Source organism: Microcebus murinus, chromosome X (assembly GCF_040939455.1).
Source record: "Microcebus murinus isolate Inina chromosome X, M.murinus_Inina_mat1.0, whole genome shotgun sequence".
Classification (NCBI taxonomy): domain Eukaryota; kingdom Metazoa; phylum Chordata; class Mammalia; order Primates; family Cheirogaleidae; genus Microcebus; species Microcebus murinus.
In genome coordinates this window covers 121,508,764-121,525,979 of record NC_134136.1, presented here as the reverse complement: position 1 = coordinate 121,525,979, position 17,216 = coordinate 121,508,764, and the positions used below count along the sequence as shown (strand labels likewise).

The 17,216-nt window shown below is 48.4% G+C and overlaps 1 protein-coding gene across 2 annotated transcripts; it reads left to right on the top strand.

Annotated features, from left to right (window-relative positions):
• The first annotated feature begins 774 nt into the window (after positions 1-774).
• ELK1 (ETS transcription factor ELK1) lies at positions 775-15,400 on the top strand. 2 transcript variants are annotated; one of them, XM_012748287.2, is made up of 7 exons: positions 782-965; positions 3,085-3,157; positions 8,499-8,742; positions 11,577-12,026; positions 12,730-13,161; positions 13,823-13,924; positions 14,012-15,400. In XM_012748287.2, the coding sequence occupies exons 3-7, from the start codon at positions 8,533-8,535 to the stop codon at positions 14,108-14,110; spliced, it is 1,293 nt and encodes a 430-aa protein (XP_012603741.1). In that variant the 5' UTR covers positions 782-965; positions 3,085-3,157; positions 8,499-8,532; the 3' UTR covers positions 14,111-15,400. The 2 variants fall into 2 exon arrangements, with proteins under 2 accessions (XP_012603731.1, XP_012603741.1); XM_012748277.2 differs by lacking the exon at positions 3,085-3,157 and having other exon boundaries at positions 775-965.
• Positions 15,401-17,216: the final 1,816 nt, after the last annotated feature.

Here is a 17,216-nt window from a genome sequence, read left to right as displayed (position 1 = left end):
CACGCCCGTCTCAGGCCAACCTTGGCGTCGCCTCTGTTTCTAAATGGTTCCAGCTTCCACCAATAGGCGCAGAGCTGGATCCCGCCCTCCCTGGTCGGGCCCCTAGTCTAGGTTAAGTCCAACTGTGTCCAATCAAAGCAGAGCCAGGTTCCGCCCCTTTATAACTGGCCGCAGCTCAACCCAGCCCTTGTAGGCATTTAGTTTCTGTCACTCAACGCTCCTTTGCGTGTCTGGCAGCCATCCTGCCCTTCTACCTCCGCTCCGTTCTAAATTCGTCTTTTCCAGCCAATCACCATAGAGTTACCCTGACAGCCTACGCAGAGCCCGGCCCGACCGCCTCCCAGCCCGCTGCTACGCCCATTTCTATATAAGTCCTGCTTCCGCTGAGCAGCATGGCGTGCAGCACCGCCCCCTTGGTGTTTTGGCAGCAGTCTAGGAGTCCCTCATCCGCCAGTCAGGAAAACAGGACCACCCGCCCCCATTTTTGGAGGCAGTCTGTCTTCCATCAATCCCATTTAAGCCAATCAGCCGAACCTTGTCTATTGCCCACTGTCTAGCTATCCTCCTTGAGCCAATCAGCGTGCAGCACCGGCGAGGCCAAGCACGTCTCCTTAGGACTTGAGTGGCCGTCCGCGGTCCATCATTTCCCTTTGGGCCAATCATGGCATAGTTCTGTGGGGCAGAGCCCGCCCCGCCAACCCCTCAAAGCCGTACAGTCGATCCATGGCACTGTGGCCAATCAACGAGCGGTGGGACGCTCGACTCCTCCTCCATGGGCCCACGTGAGCGGTGGGGAAACGCAGGGGCGGCTTCTAGGTGCTGCTGCCGCTGCCGCTGCCGCTGCTGTCGCTACCACCGCCGCCGCCGCCTCGGAACCCGGGCCTGGGGGGCGGTGGGGCCGCGTATGGAGCCCCCGCCCCCCGGAGCTGCCAAAATTGCCAACGCTGCCGCCGCGCTACGCACAGGTGAGCCCAGGGCCTGGAGGGTGGAGGGCCCAGTCCGTGACCCCACGTATCCTTCCCGCCCCCGCGCGGGGGATGTGGCTTGGCCGGTGGCCTGCTGGTGTTCAACTCCCCACCGCCACCACCACGGCTAGTGGACCTGCGTGTGGCAATGCCCACTTCCTTCGCCCCCGGTTAATGGATCTGACCGTGGCCTAACCTCCTCCTACCGTTGTGTAATGGATCGGTCTGCGTGTTTATATTTCTCCCCACCCCAACTTACAGTGGACTCGTCCATGGTCTTGCCCCCATCCCACTTATAGGGCACCAGTCTGTGTCAGTGTCCAACCCCTTTAATAGTAGATGCATCTAAATACAAATAGGAGAATTTGTATTCTCCTAGCCTCAACTTTCAGGGGACCCGTGTGTGGCCTTGTTTATTCCACCCCTCCTGTTCCTTGTAGGCAATCAATTCGTGGCGCCGTACCCCTCCACACACACACACACCTCTTTAACAGTGAGTGATTCTGAGATTGTATTCCTGCCTCCTCCTGTCCCCCAATGCATCAGTCCGTGGCTTTATCAACCCCTGCCCATTTTACAGTGGATCAGTCTACATGTTTGGATTCACATCCCCCTAGTTATCAGTCCATTGCCCTATCTCGCCTCCCTTTTTTTATAGACTGTCCAGACCTTGAGCTTCTCCCTTTTGATAGTGGGTCAGTTTAGTGCTTTATATCTCCCTATTTTCAATAGCTCAGTTCATGGCCTTGTCCCTCTCTCCTTTAAATCAGACTATGTGATGTCTTTTCTCCCCCTTCACTATGGTGCAGGAGTCAAGAAGCTTTTCTGTTCCCCTTCCCTCGAGTACATGAGCCTTATCCCCACTCCCTTTGTAGTAGATCTGTTCATTGGCCTTCCTGCTAGCCGCATGCTTGCATTCACACCCCCACACACATGCCTTCCTGTAAGTCCAGTGCTTTATGACCCCCTCCCCCAGGAGGATCAGCCTGTGCACTTTTATTCTTGTCCTGTTTTTCTAATGGTGGATCAGTCCATGTCCTTCCTGTCCCCGACCTCTTAATAGTGGGTCAGCTTGTGTGCTTGTTGAACCAAGGGCTTTTTAACTCTAGAATACACTCCCTCATACACTTTTAACCACCAAGACATCCTCCCTCACTACAATAAGCGAATATATTAATGCTAGTGATGATGGTAATGCCAATAGGACCTAACACTTATTGAGCACGTGCTGTATAGGAGGCAAAGTGTTTTATATTAATGAGCTTGTTTAATTCTCACCACAACCCTATGACACAGGTACTGAGGAAACTGGAGCATAGGGAGGTTAAATACCTTACTCAAAGGTGGCCCAGTCAGTACTCAGGGCACGGGATAATTTTTGAGGCTCTCCCACTTAGCCTGTATCCCACTCCACGTGAGGTTGTACTCCTTAAAAAACAAATTTTAGGATCAGATATAGTAGCTCATGCCTGTAATCCCAGCACTTTGGGAGTGTGAGACAAGAGGATCGCTTGCACCCACAAGTTCGAGATCAGCCTGAGCAACATAGTGAGACCCTGCCTCTACAAAATAAATAAATAAATGAATGAATGAATGAATGAATGAATGAATGAGAGAGAGAGAGAGAGAGAGAAAGAGAGAAAGAAAGAAAGAAAAATAGAAAAATTAGCCGGGCATGGTGGTGTCTGTAGTCCCAGCTACTGGAAAGGCTGAGGCAGAAGGGTTGCTTTAACCCAGGAGTTTGAGGCCAGCCTGGGCAACATAGTAAGACCCACATCCCTTAAAAAAAAAACACAAAACTGCCGTATGTAATACACTCTCCTAAAGGCAAGGTATAAAAAATGTCTCTAAGAGTGCTTTAATTTCATTGCACCTGGGTAGTGCTATTTCAGTAAAGAATGTGTTTGTCAAACTGTGATGCTTGGAATATGCTATGCAATGGCACATGTATAAAAAATGTTTCCAAGAATGCTATTTGTAAAAACAAAAGTTACCCCCTCTCTGATCCCCTGAACCTGCACACCTCACAGGGCTCAGGCCCCTACCCTGCGTTGTTTGTCCCTCTGCCCTTTGTCACTGATGCGAGTTTACTTGTTTATTGTCTTCCTCTCTCCATTAGAATGGGAGTCCCATGAGTACTCAGTTTTTGTCTGCTTATTCACTGCTGTCTCCAGCACCTGATAATATACCAGGTATACAGTAGATACGTAATAAGAATTTATTGCATTAATAAATGGGAAAAAATGTCGTTTCAGATGTCAGTGTAGGGGACCAATGGTGAAGATGAAAGGCTGTGAGAGCTAGTTAAGAGGCTAGTTAGTTGGGCCTATTGCTTCTGAAAACCTTTAATGAGCTCCTAGTGAACACCAGGCACTGTTCTAGGTGCTAGGGGATCTGGAAGGGAACAAAACAGGCAGGAATACCTGTCCTTGTGGAGCAGATGTTTATTAAAAGTGGGGGAGATGGATTACATGAAAAAAACAAGTAAAGTTAGATAGTATGTTAAACAAGTGCTAAGGAGAAAAAATGAAGTAGGACAAGTAGGAGTAAAGTGTTGGGGTGGTTAAAATCTTAGGCATCAGGCAGGCAGGCCACACTTGTGACTTTTGAATGAAGAGCCAGAAGGAAGTGAGGGAGAGAGCCATAATGTCTAGGGAAAGAGTGCACCAGGCAGAAAGAACAGCGAGTACAAAGGCCCTGAGGTGGGATTGTGCCTGCCATGTTCAAGGAACATCAGGGGGCCAGTGTGGCTGGAGCAGGATGGTGGTAGAAGGTGGGGTCAGAGAGGTGATGGGAGCCAGGTGGTGTAGGTAGGCCATGGTCACACACAGGCTTGAGGCGGGGGGAGGATGACACATTAGCTGATGGCTAACATTTGCTGAGTGTCTGCCATGTGCCAGAGACGCTTTCCTAAGTCCTTTACGTATATTGACACCCTTAACCCTCACAGAAGCCTTTGAGGGTAGTTGTATTTGTGAGAATATTTGATTTTGAGAGTAAAAATGTTCCCATTTTACAGATGAGGAAACAAGCAGAGGGAAGTTGAGTAACTTGCTCAAGGTCACACAGCCAGAACAGGGGCAGAGTTGTATAAGGCTGAAGACTCAGAGAGAAGAACAGATTTGCAAGGGCAAACAGGTTATTCAGCGCATCGGATCACACTGGGCTAGAGTGCTGGGGTTACTGGGAACTTGATGATTGTGTAATAAAGAATCTTTCATGTGAGAGAAAAGCTCTCCTGGCAGGGAGAACCGTATGAGCATACCTTCAGAGGTAGGGACTGTCCTGGGAACCATAGATAGTTCAGGGTGGCTGCCTCAGAGCCTTTGTATGTGTTGTTCCCTCTGCCTGATATCAGCATGACTTGCTATCTCCTCTCCTTCAGCTCAGATGTCACCTAGGGAAGACCTCCCTGCTCACCCTGTACACAGTAGCATTCCTGTCACCCTCTAAGATCTTACCCTGTTTCTCTCTTCCTAGAGAAGTGGTATAAGGTGGCTAGCATTGCTGACTGGAGCCAGACCGCTTAGGTTTGAAACCTGGCTCTCCCAACTTCCAGCTGTGACCTTCAGCAAGTTAACTTCTACTGTACCACTGTTGCCTCATCTGGAAAATGGGGAATAATAAGATCTACCCTTTAGTGTTGATTTGAGGATTAAATGAGTTAAATGATTCAAACAGGGTGCAGCATACGGTAAAGGCTCTATGCCTTGTTTGTGTTTTTTCAATTACTATTCATAGCACACGTGTAAGTGTCCAACAGGCCTAAGAAGTTGACCATCTCAAAACTGGCCTCCTGATCACCCCTCGAAAGTTCTCCCATCTCAGTTGATCACAACACCATCCTTCCAGGTGATCAAGCCACAAACCTAGTATCACCCTTAGCTTCCCTCTCTCATCTCCCCATATTATCTGTCAGCAAGTCCTCTTCTGTCTTCAGACTTTATCCAGAACTGAAACACCTCTCACCAGTTCCACTGCCACCGCCATCTCCTGTCACCTGGACTATTGTGGTAGCCTCTTCAACCCCAAAGTCTGTTCTCTCAACACCCAGAGGGATCCTATTAAAATCCACCACCCAGGCTGGGCCGGGTACGGTGGTTCATGCCTGTAATCCTAGCACTCTGGAAGGCTGAGATGGGAGGATTGCTTGAGCTCAGGAGTTCAAGACCAGCCTGAGCAAGAGCGAGACTCCGTCTCTACTAAAAATAGAAAGAAATTAGCTAGACAACTAAAAATACATAGAAAAAATTAGCCGGGCATGGTGGCGCATGCCTGTAGTCCCAGCTACTCGGGAGGCTGAGGCAGGATTGCTTGAGCCCAGGAGTTTGAGGTTGCTGTGAGCTAGGCTGACGCCACAGCACTCTAGCCCAGGCAACAGAGTGAGACTCTGTCTCAAAAAAAAAAAAAAAATTCATGTCCCAGCCTGTCACCCTTCTGTTCAAAATCCTCCCGTGGCTCCTGTCTCAGTCAAAGTCCTGACAGTGCCCAAAAATGCTTCGCTCAGTCTGGCCCCTCTTTTCTCCCTCTCACCTGCCAGGCACTCTAGTCTCAAGAGTCTCTCACACCACCTGATCCCGTGGCCTGGCTCACTGCTCTCAGATACTCACAATCTCCATTCCTTGACCTTCTTTAGGTCTTGCTCAGTTGTCACATCCTCAGTGACTACCCCCACCCTGACTACCCTTGTAAAAATAACAGCGTCTTCTCTGCTTTTTTTCCCATAGCCCTTATCACCATCTAACATGTTCTATACGTGTCTGCTTTGTTTCTTGTCTGTCTGCACTAAATGTGAATTCCGCAGGAGCAGGGATTTTTGTCGGGTTTTTTTCAGGGCTATATCCCCAGCACCTGGCCCTCAGTAAGCACTCAATAAATGCTTGCTAAATGAGTGAGCTGAAAGAAGTAAACACATCCAAGTAAGGCAGATTATTAGAACTCTTATTAGGGGTCAAGTGGGAGAAGTGGTAATAAACAAAATACAAAACACCCTGTGTGCTGTTGAAGCTAGAAGCCAACCATCAGATTTCTCTTAGTTGATAGGTTCTGTTGCAGCTGAGAAAGGAGCTGGTACAATTGCCTATCTTCGCCACCAGGAGTCACACTGAACTCTTTGGGTCTCTGAAACAAGCCTGCCTTCAAAATAAACTCAGTGAGGTCTCTCATGACAGGACCCTCTAACAGACATTTCATGGCACTGTGACTTGTATAATAGCCTGAAACCGTGTCTGCTGGATTAACTTTGAAGCAGCTCAGTCATGAGAGGATCATACTGTGTATTTCATTGCAGATGAAAGAATCAAGCCATAAATAATAGAGGTTCTTCAAAACCTTTCGATTTAGGTTTTAGTCTTAACCCAAGGATCCCAGCCAGGTGAACAGTTGCTTGATTAAGGTTCATTCCCTTAAGGAACAGGAAGCCCGTGTTTATTTCCATTCTTCCCTCAGAAAAGAGCAATTATGGGGCAAGAGGGAGGATTCTGTTCTCTGAGGGACATGCTGAGAGAGAGCACATCACTGTGAGGGCCAGTTTGGCCTAATGGTTAAAAGCTTCGACAGCTGGAACCTGACTGCCTGGGTCCAAATGCTGGCTCTGCCACTTACAGCTATGTGGCCTGTGGAAATTACTTAGACATTTTGTGCCTCAGCTTCCTCATCTATAAATTGGTGATAATGAGAATGCCTACTTCCCAGAGTCGTGCTGAGGGATAAATGAGTCAGTGCCTATAAAAGCAACAGTACAGGTGTATATGTCCTTATCCAAAACCCCTGGGGCCAGATATGTTTCAGAATTTTGAATTTTTCAGATTTTAGAAAGGTAACATGGTGCACATACGACGTGTTACATAACAGCCTTAGTAAGCTCTATAATCAGCTACGTTCGTATTTCTGCAGCAAAATGTTTGAACATTCACACTAAGTGAGAATCAATAAAGACCAGAAAGGGCCTTGTTTCATTTCAAAGCAGGTTTTGCTGCCAAAAATGTTACAAAGAAGCTTTCTGTTTTTAGAGCTTTTTGGATTTTGGAATAGCAGATAAGGAATTACAAACAAATCAGAAACTAATATTTATTTAGAGCTTATCATACCCCAGGTATATTATATTTAATCCACACAAAAGCTCTATGAACTAGGTATTATTGTCCCTATTTTATAGATGGGCATGCCATTATCCCTTTTTTATAGGTGAGAAAATTGAGACACAAAGAGGTTAAAGAATATGGCCAGGGTCACAGCTAATACACGGCAGAACCAGGATTCAAATCCTGGCAGTCTGGCTCTAGAGCCTGAGTGGTTGTCCAGCAGGCCATATTGCCTCTCTGCTTAAAATAGTGCCTGGCATGTATTAAGCAGATAATAGATGTTAGTTATTACTGTTACCAAGAAGGAGAACGTTCAGGGACAGTAACAGGGCAGAGAGAGCAGGCCTTCAGTTTCAGGAAGGTGTCATAAAGGAAAGGACCTTTGGGCTGGGACTTGAAAGGAGGAAGGCTGCTGGGCAGAAGAAGGGAGCCCGTGGTGACTGAACAGGCTTTGCAAGGGTTTGACAAAAGGAATCTCCAGAAAAAAATGACACTGATTTGGTAGAAGATACAGATGATAACATTCGGATGATGAGGATTGCTCTAGTATTCTACTCCTGCTGTAATTATCACAAACTCGGCTGCTTAAAACAAATTTATTATCTATATATTTATCTATTTTATTATTTATTATTATTATCTATATATTAACTATAGTTCTGTAGGTCAGAAGTTCAACACTGGTCTCACTGGGCTGAAATCAAGGTGTTGACAGGGTCATAACAGTCCTTCTGGAGGTTCTAGGGGAGAATCTGTTTCCTGCTCATTTAGGTTGGCAGAATTCAGTTCCTTCAATTTGTAGGACTGAGGTCCCTATTTCCCTACTGGCTGTCAGCTGAGGGCCATCCCCAGTTTTAAGAGGCTGCCAGCAGTCCTTGGCTCACAGCCCCCTTCATCTACAAAGCCAGCAATAGCAGGTCAAGTACCTCTCATACTTTGAATTTCTCCTGACTCTTCTCTCATCACATCTCTGAGCTACCTTTCAGTCTCCTGATCTGCTTTTAAGAGCTCCTATGATTAGATTGAGCTCACTGGAATAATCCAGAACAGTCTCCCTATCTTGAAGTCTGTAACTTGAATATCATCTGCAAAGTTTCTTTTTGCTATAGCATAACATACAGGTTCCAGGCATTAGGGTGTGGACATCTTTGGGGCAGGGGTGGCATTATTCTGCCTACCACGGTCTGCCTTCTGACCCCCAAAATTCACATTTGTCCCACATGCAAAATACATTCATCTCATCCTAAGATCTCCACAAGTCTCATGCTATTACAGGGGGCATTCAAAGCTAGATTGGAGTATAGAAGTTAGTCTGAGGATGTTTGGGGAATGATGGTGAGGTTTGGGGACAGAGGTCGAGGCAAGATGACGAGAAAGGAATCCTCCTTCTGTTGACCTCTGCTCCCTCCTATATCCGAAGCCTCTCAGCTCTGAGCTATATGCCCTCCAGGTTCCCCTGGGATGACGTGAACGCTCCCCCAGCAATGGACCCATCTGTGACGCTGTGGCAGTTTCTGCTGCAGCTGCTGAGAGAGCAAGGCAATGGCCACATCATCTCCTGGACCTCACGGGATGGTGGTGAGTTCAAGTTGGTGGATGCAGAGGAGGTGGCCCGGCTGTGGGGGCTGCGCAAGAACAAGACCAACATGAATTACGACAAGCTCAGCCGGGCCTTGCGGTACTACTATGACAAGGTATGGCCTCGAGGACCCGGGACCCCCTGACATTTATATCAAAAATGTCATTTGCTTGTTTTAGTTGCTATAGCTATAACTTTGAAAACAGTATTAAAATTTATTAACCCATCCTCTTGGTACCCTCAGATCAATGGTGGGCCCCCAAACATTTATCTCACTTTATTTTCTTGTCTGACTGCCTCAGCTAAAATATTCATTGCATTATTAATTCTGACTCTTCCTCACTGCAATCTCTGAGATCCCCAAAGTGATACTGGCCTGCCGTGCCCCACATAACATTTCATTTTTGTGCCTTATTTCTATAGCCAAAACTTTGAAAACACTGTTAATAATGACTGGTCCTCATTCTGTCCTCTGGAAGCCCTGAAGATTATTTCATAATCTTCTCTTATTCTATAGTATTTCATATTCTTATTCCTATAATCAAAACCTCCCTGCCATTATTATACTAACCTTTGCTTACTTCATCCTCTGTGACCCCCGACATGTATTGCTTCTTTATTTTTTTATTTATTTTTTTTAAGAGACACAGAGTCGGCCAGGTGCAGTGGCTCACGCCTGTAATCCTAGCTCTCTGGGAGGCCGAGGCGGGCGGATCATTTGAGTCCAGGAGTTCGAAACTAACCTGAGCAAGAGCGAGACCCCGTCTCTACTATAAATAGGAAGAAATTAATTGGCCAACTAATATAGAGAGAAAAAATTAGCCAGGCATGTGGCGCATGCCTGTAGTCCCAGCTACTTGGGAGGCTGAGGCAACAGGATCACTTAAGCCCAGAAGTTTGAGGTTGCTGTGAGCTAGGCTGACACCACGGCACTCACTCTAGCCTGGGCAACAAAGTGAGACTCTGTCTCAAAAAAAAAAGAGAGACACAGAGTCTTACTCTGTAGCCCAGGCTGGAGTGCAGTGGCACAATCATAGCTCAGTGCAGCCTCAAATTCCTGGGCTCTAGCGATCCTCCTGCCTCAGCCTTCTGAGTAGTTGGGACTACAGGCACATGCCACCATGCCCGGCTAATTTTTATTTTTTGTAGAGAAGGGGTTCTCACTTTTGTTGCCCAGGTTGGTCTCAAACTCTTCCCCAACATTTTTTATCAATTACTTTCTTTTCTTCTCTTATTCCTTTAGCTACAAACAACGTGTTTAATGCCAGTTCCACACCCCATCCTCTTGGATTCCCAGAGTAGCACTGGTCTACCCCAATGTTTATACCAGTTGTTTTATTTCATCGTCTTACTCCCATAGCTAAAATTTAAAATTTTCCTCATCCTATCCTCTCAGACTCCCAGACCAGCACTGGACTTTCCCTCCTTCTCAGTAGTTATACCAGTCATTTATTTCTTTAGCTGAAACTTCCAAAACAATATTAATGACTGTTCTTTTTCATTCCTCTTCTGAGAAACACAAGCCCATCCTGTAACATACCTGACCAGCAGTAAGACCTCCCAAGAATGCCCTAGTGCTCCCCCAGACACCTCTTGCCCCCCAGAACAGCCCTATACCTGTGCTGCACACCCTTAATAATTTATGGCATTTATTCCATTTTCATATTTTATTCGTTTAGCCTAAACCTCTAAAACAATAATGAGGCCACCTCACTCTGCCCTCTGAGGCCACCAGAACATCCCTGAGACCCTCCAGACCACCTATCCTGGAATACTCCAAACATGCTCTGTGACCCACCCAAGCCAGCCTTGAGATCTTTATACCAGTATTTTAATGTTCTTGTCTAACTGCTGTCAGTTACTTCATTTTCTTGTTGCTTCAGCTTAAACCTCCACATCAGTATTAAGGACACTATAGAGGACAGGCCTTTCACCCTGTCCTCTATAGTGACCTTGCCCTGTTCCACTTCTATGTCAATAGCTTTAAATAATCCTCTATATTAATTCATCTACCCCATTCGTCTACATTAATTTAATCTCTTCCAGTATTTATATCAGTTACTTCATTTTCTTGTCCTATTGAATTAGCTAGTCTCCAAAACTGTGTCCTGGTGGCCACCCCCAAGGCCTGACCTTGTTAACCCTGGTTCTTGGAGCCAGGAAGAAAACCTGCTCCTGTGCCTACTTCCTTTGATGGCCTCTATTGTAAAGAGGAGCAGTGGGGGTGGGAGAATCACACAGATGGAAATGAAGAGTGACAGGGAGGGAGATGGATGGGAAGGAGACTAAAGAAGGAATTGTGGGCCAGGCGCAGTGGCTCAAGCCTGTAATCCTAGCACTCTGGGAGGCCGAGGCGGGCGGATTGCTCAAGGTCAGGAGTTCGAAACCAGCCTGAGCAAGAGCAAGACCCCGGTCTCTACTATAAATAGAAAGAAATTAATTGGCCCATATATATATAAAATTAGCCGGGCGTGGTGGCACATGCCTGTAGTCCCAGCTACTCGGGAGGCTGAGGCAGAAGGATTGCTTGAGCCCAGGAGTTTGAGGTTGCTGTGAGCTAGGCTGACGCCACGGCACTCACTCTAGCCTGTGCAACAAAGTGAGACTCTGTCTCAAAAAAAAAAAAAAAAAAAGAAGAAGGAATTGTGGAGGGGAGAATAGAGAAAGGGGAGAAGCTGGGGAGGGATACAGAGAGGGGAGTCTAGGGAGGGGAAGGAAAGAGGTAGAAATTGACAGGAAAAGGATGGAGCCCACAAAATGATAAAGAGATAGGTGAAATGGGCTGGGAGGGGTAACCACATGGAGGAGGGACAGTGTATATGTTAAAAGACAGACGGGTAAGGGGGAAGAAAGCTGCTAGGAGAAGAGAAACACTCCACCCTACTCCTCTCCCATCAGCACCCTGCCCCTTTCCTCTAAGGCCCTCTGTTCCATCTCCTCCTTTCCCAGAATATCATCCGCAAGGTGAGTGGCCAGAAGTTCGTCTACAAGTTTGTGTCCTACCCCGAGGTCGCAGGGTGTTCCACTGAGGACTGCCCACCCCAGCCCGAGGTGTCTGTCACCTCCACCGTGGCAAATGTGGCCCCTGCTGCTGTACATGCTACCCTGGGAGACACTGCCTCTGGAAAGCCAGGCACACCCAAGGGTGCAGGAATGGCAGGGCCAGGCGGTTTGGCACGCAGCAGCCGTAACGAGTACATGCGCTCGGGCCTCTATTCTACCTTCACCATCCAGTCCCTGCAGCCACAGCCACAGCCACCCCCTCATCCTCGGCCTGCCTCGGTGCTCCCCAACACTGCTCCTGCAGGAGCAGCAGCACCCCCCTCGGGGAGCAGGAGCACCAGTCCAAGCCCCTTGGAGGCCTGCCTGGAGGCTGAGGAGGCTGGCCTGCCTCTGCAGGTAAGGACTGGAGTATAGAAATTCAGTAAGAGGAGGGGAAGAACAGGAGGGATGGGGAGAGGGGCTGGTAGGAGAAGAGACATAGCAGTCCTTTTAAAGGAGATAATGGTGGAAGGAGGGAATAAAGTCCCCTTGGAGAAAGGGTTGGGGAGGAGAGCTGTGCAAATCCTAAGAAGGGGGAGAATAAGTGTGCTATGATTAGTAGTTACCCAACATACAGTAAGTGCCCTGAATGTGTCTGTTCAACGCACTGGTTCTCACACTTTAGTGCTCATCAGAATCAGCTGGAGGGCTTGTTGAATACAGATTGCTGGGGCCCACTCCAGAGTTTCTCATTATGTGGGTCTGGGGAGGGACCCAAGAATTTGCATTTTTAACAAGTTTCCAAATAAGGCAGCTGCTGCTGGTCCCTAAAGTAAATTTTTGAGAACCACAGTTTTAATGAATGAGGGTGGTTTCCCCTAGAGTCCCACACCCATCAGGTTGTTGCACCCTAGGTCTCCTGCCCTATTTGGAGGACATGCCCTAGAAGAAGCCTCACTTTCTTGAAGAAGTCCCATGTCCTGTTGGAAGACCTGCCCTGATGTGCAGTCGTGCCCACAATACCAAGTGCCACTTCCCAGGGGACTCATTGGGTGGCCTGCAGGAGGAAGCATTTCTGCCCTAACAGTCCTTACCCTCTGTGTACCCTCTCCTCTCCCAGGTCATCCTGACCCCACCTGAGACCCAGAACCTGAAATCAGAAGAGCTGAATGTGGAGCCAGGTTTGGGCCGCCCATTACCTCCAGAAGTGAAAGTGGAAGAGCCCAAGGAAGAGTTGGACGTTACGGCAGAGGCGGGGTTTGTGCCGGAAGCTGTTAAGACTGAGCCGGAAGTCCCTCCTGCGGAGGACGTCCCAGCCCGGCTGCCTGCCGTCGTGATGGAGGCTGCTGCGCAGGTGGGGGGCCTTGGGGCTTCCGGCACTGAGGTCGCCCAGCCACAGAAAGGCCGAAAGCCCCGGGACCTGGAGCTTCCACTCAGCCCGAGCCTACTGGGTGGGCCAGGACCCGAACGGACTCCAGGGTCAGGAACTGGCTCCAGTCTGCAGGCGCCTGGGCCGGCACTGACGCCATCCTTACTGCCTACACACACGTTGGTGAGTGCCTACGCAGGGGCGGGGCTGGCAGCCAGGACTAATGGGTTTGGCGCGTGGCAAGTGACTGACAGGAATTAGATAAGGGCGAATGTGTCTGTCAGTGAAGACGGTGGAGCCTTCTGGTGTGATTGGCTGTTCTGAGGCTTGGACTGGAGGGATGGGGCTGGATTGATGAAGGACAGGTCTGGGGACTTTTGTGGGTGGAACTGAGGGGCTGAGAGGTTTTCTGTGGGACTGTTTCTGGGTTAGGGCGTGGCTTAGGAATCTGAGCAGGGCTTCTTGGTCTGGGATTAGCTTATTGGATTTCCTGTGAGGTACAAGGATGGGACGTAAGAGTTGGGGGCTGACCATGAGCTATTGGGATGGTGACTTGAGAGGTTTGAGAGAAGCATGTGAATAGGGTCTTGTGGGTGGTCTTGACCAATGAGGTCCCAGCACCAGCACCTGGGAGTAGACTCGGGAGTTGGGAAGGGGGGTGTCTATAGAATTTGAGAGAGATTGAGGGCATGGCCTTGGTAGTTATGGTCTGGGTCTGTGAACTTTGGGGGAGCAACCTTGGGGGTCTTGAGTGGGAAATCTGGTAGGGCTGGGACCAAGTTCCTTCTCTTTTCCCATACCTGCCCTCTGCTCACTTGAGCTCCACCCACCCCTTCGCCCTCAGACCCCGGTGCTGCTGACGCCCAGCTCGCTGCCTCCCAGCATTCACTTCTGGAGCACCCTGAGTCCCATTGCACCCCGTAGTCCAGCCAAGCTCTCCTTCCAGGTAGGATCTCCTTCCCCCATCTCAGAGAGGGCAAGAAACCCTCTAGCATGGCCCCCATGTGTGACCTCTCCCTATTTCTGCTTCCAGTTTCCGTCCAGCGGCAGCGCCCAGGTGCACATCCCTTCCATCAGTGTGGATGGCCTCTCGACCCCCGTGGTGCTCTCCCCAGGGCCCCAGAAGCCATGACTACCACCACCATCCCCTTCTGGGGTCACTCCATCCATGCCCCTGAACTTCTCTCCAGCCAGCCATCTCAAGGAGAAACATAGTTCAACTGACAGACTCATGCTCTGGTTGTGGTGGGGTGAGGATTCTTGGAAAGAAGAATCTCTCAATAACTCCTCATGGAAAACACACAACTTCTGTCTTCTTCATCAGTCCCCCAGTGGCCGCCTTCACACGTCTCCTACTTGAGTGGTAGGGGCGGTTTATTTATTTATTTTTTGAAGGCCACTGGGAGGAGCCTGGCCCAACCCTTTTAGGGGGGGCTGGTTAGGATATCTCCCCCATCTCCCTACTTTTTCCCCAAGACAAGACAATCTGGGTCTGGCTTGAGAAGGATTTTTCTTTATTTATTTCTCAGCCTGCCCTTGGGGAGATGAGGTAGCCCTTTCTTCCATTTGGGGATGTGGGTAGAAGAGCTAGTTTGTTTCATTTTATTATTCCTGGCCATATCAAGGATTTAGGAGGAATTTGTACCATTTAATGGGTTGGGAGTCTTGGCCAAGGAAGAATGACACCCTTGGAATAGGAATTTCCACCTCCCCAACCTTTCTTTCAGACACTTTGTCCTTCTTTCAATCAACTTTTTGGCCAGGGAGGAATGCTCCTTTGTTCTTCTCCCCCCTGAGAAGCCATTCCTTTGTCTGCCAAACTCCCTGGGGTCCTGCCTGTTACCTCCCAATGGAGGGTTTTCTTGGGGGATGGTCCCCGTCTGGGGGACCCCTCCAACCAGTACTCCAGGTCTCCCTGTCTCTCACCCCCTGCCATTTTGATAGTATAATCTATTTTTAAATGGGGCTTTTCAATAGGGGAGAGGGGGACATCTCTTCCTATATCTGATGGGGTGGGTGGGAAGGAAGGGATTTGGGGGGGAATCTTCCTGCCACCCCCAAGTGTTTATTTTTGATACCAAACATGTATTTTCAGCTCCCTCCCTCCCTCCCAGCCCCCCAATTTCCTGCGGGCGGGTACAAAGGACCCTTTAAGTGTTCCTGGAGTTGGGAGGGAGGAATGGGGACATAAAGCCTGTCCTGTCTCGATTCCAGGCTGGAGAGAGTGGGTTCAGAAGACTCCTGGACACACCTCCTGTCAGCACTGGCCCAGCCCAGGCCTGGGGACCTAGGGGTTGGTGATTTGGGGGACGGTGCTACACTCGTCTCCACCATTTGTTTTACTTCCCCAAAATGGACCTTTTTTTTCTAAGAGTCCAAGAGAATGGGGAATTGTTCCTGTAAATATATATTTTTAAAGGTGGTGCTGGAGTGGCATTTTTTTTCCTCCTGTTGTCAGGACTAGCTGAGTGTGACAGGCATGGCTGTGTGTGAAGGGCAGTGAGAGCGTGAGGCAGAGGTTGATTGTGAGAGAAATAGTGTGATGCTGTGTGTCAGAAACAGTGATAGAGACTGCAGATCAGTGACCGTGTGTGTGAGAGAGAGAGAAACTGCAAATGTGTGTGTACACTCTTTCGAGCACAGAAATTGTGATCACAGACTTTTGACAGGGTGGCTATGTGAGAAATTGTGGCTGTTTCAGAAAATCACTGAGACTGAGTGGTTAAGATATGGTACAAGAACCTGCAATGGTGTGTATGAAATAATTACGAAAAGGAAACAGGGACTGCAACTCTGTCACTGTTTGACAAGCTGATGGTGAGCAGGACAGACCAAGTGACCAAAACCACATGTGAGAGACTGCGTGGGCACAAAACTGTGGTAGTTTTTATCAGGGATTGTGGTGGGGATTGTGTGAGAAACCTCACTGTAGGTGACTCAGTGTTTGAGAAATGGATTGTGTGTGAAACTTTATGTGAAGCTGTAGCATCAACTAAAGTCTTGGGAGTGTGTGTGAGAGAAGTTTTTGTCGTGTCTGAAAACAGGTCATGAGAGACTGTAGTGAAGGAACAGAATGAAGGGCTGGGCCTGGGAGAGCGTGAAAGGCTGTACGTGTGTGAACCCAAGACTAATAGCAGATCGATTGATAGGTACTACAGTCTGTCCCACAGTTTCAGGGCCTGTGAGAAAGTGTGAGAGAAAGTGGTGGTGAGGCGGCAACTGAAATGATGGGAGAGACCACCTGACCAGGGTTGGGAGGGAGAAACTAGCAGGAGCAATAACTGGAAGTCAGCAACTTTGGGAGACAAACTTAACAACCAAGCAGCTTCCAGGGGTGGGGGTGTCTGAAATATAAGACACTGTAAGTCAGGGACTGTATGTTTGTGGAAAAGCTGTGCAAATGAGATGCTGAGCGATCCCATGGTGTGGCATGTGAGAAACTTGCAAGGCTGTAATTGTGCATGTGACTGTGTGAACAAAATGACAGTGTGCACAACAAAGATGGGCATGCAAGACTGACTGTGACTTATCAAGGGCCTAGTAGCCATTGTGACTTAGTGACCACATAGGTTAGAAGTAGACTGAAGGACAATGATGGTGAGGCTGAGTGGGCAACTGTGTGCCTGTGTGTAAAACTCTTTGCAAGAGACTTTATTAAAGGATGTAAATCAAGGACTGGGTGTGTTGGAAGCTGGTTGAGAAGAAATGTGAGACTAGATGACAAAGACAATGTCTGCAATATGGTGTAGTTGTGTATGCATGTGAAACTCTTCAGAGGAGACCATAGGAGAGGCTATAATTGGGGACCATGGGTATGTGAAAAAGTGGCTTGAGTGTGAAGGGGTAGGAGAGGTGGTGATTTTGTGTGTGTGTGAGAAACTTCATGAGAGACTAGCTAGCGAAGTGACTATAAATCAGTGACTATTTGAGTATGCAAGGAAATGACAGGCCAAATGAGTGGCTGAAAGGTTCTGAGACGAGATGGTGTATTGTGTGTGTGCACGCATGTGTCTGTGAGAAACTGGTGAGGAAATACTGGCGATGTTGACTAAGACAGGCTGTAAGATGTGACTGTATGTGAAACTGTAGGAGGCTGGGGATCAATGACAGAAAATGAGTGACAGAATGTCTGATGTCAGAGCTGTGTGATTATGTATGTGAACCTGTTTGTGAGAGACTATAATAGAGGCTGTGAATCCGGAGCTCTGTGTGTCTAGGTAAAAAATAATAAAATGTGA

What these genes read in the sequence shown, in the direction of transcription:
- ELK1 (XM_012748277.2), top strand. Translation starts at nt 8,533, where the DNA reads ATGGACCCATCTGTGACGCTGTGGCAGTTTCTGCTGCAGCTGCTGAGA. An exon ending in TGCGGTACTACTATGACAAG is followed by an intron (nt 8,743 to 11,576) that starts GTATGGCCTCGA and finishes CTCCTTTCCCAG; the next exon opens with AATATCATCCGCAAGGTGAG. An exon ending in CAGCCAAGCTCTCCTTCCAG is followed by an intron (nt 13,925 to 14,011) that starts GTAGGATCTCCT and finishes TTCTGCTTCCAG; the next exon opens with TTTCCGTCCAGCGGCAGCGC.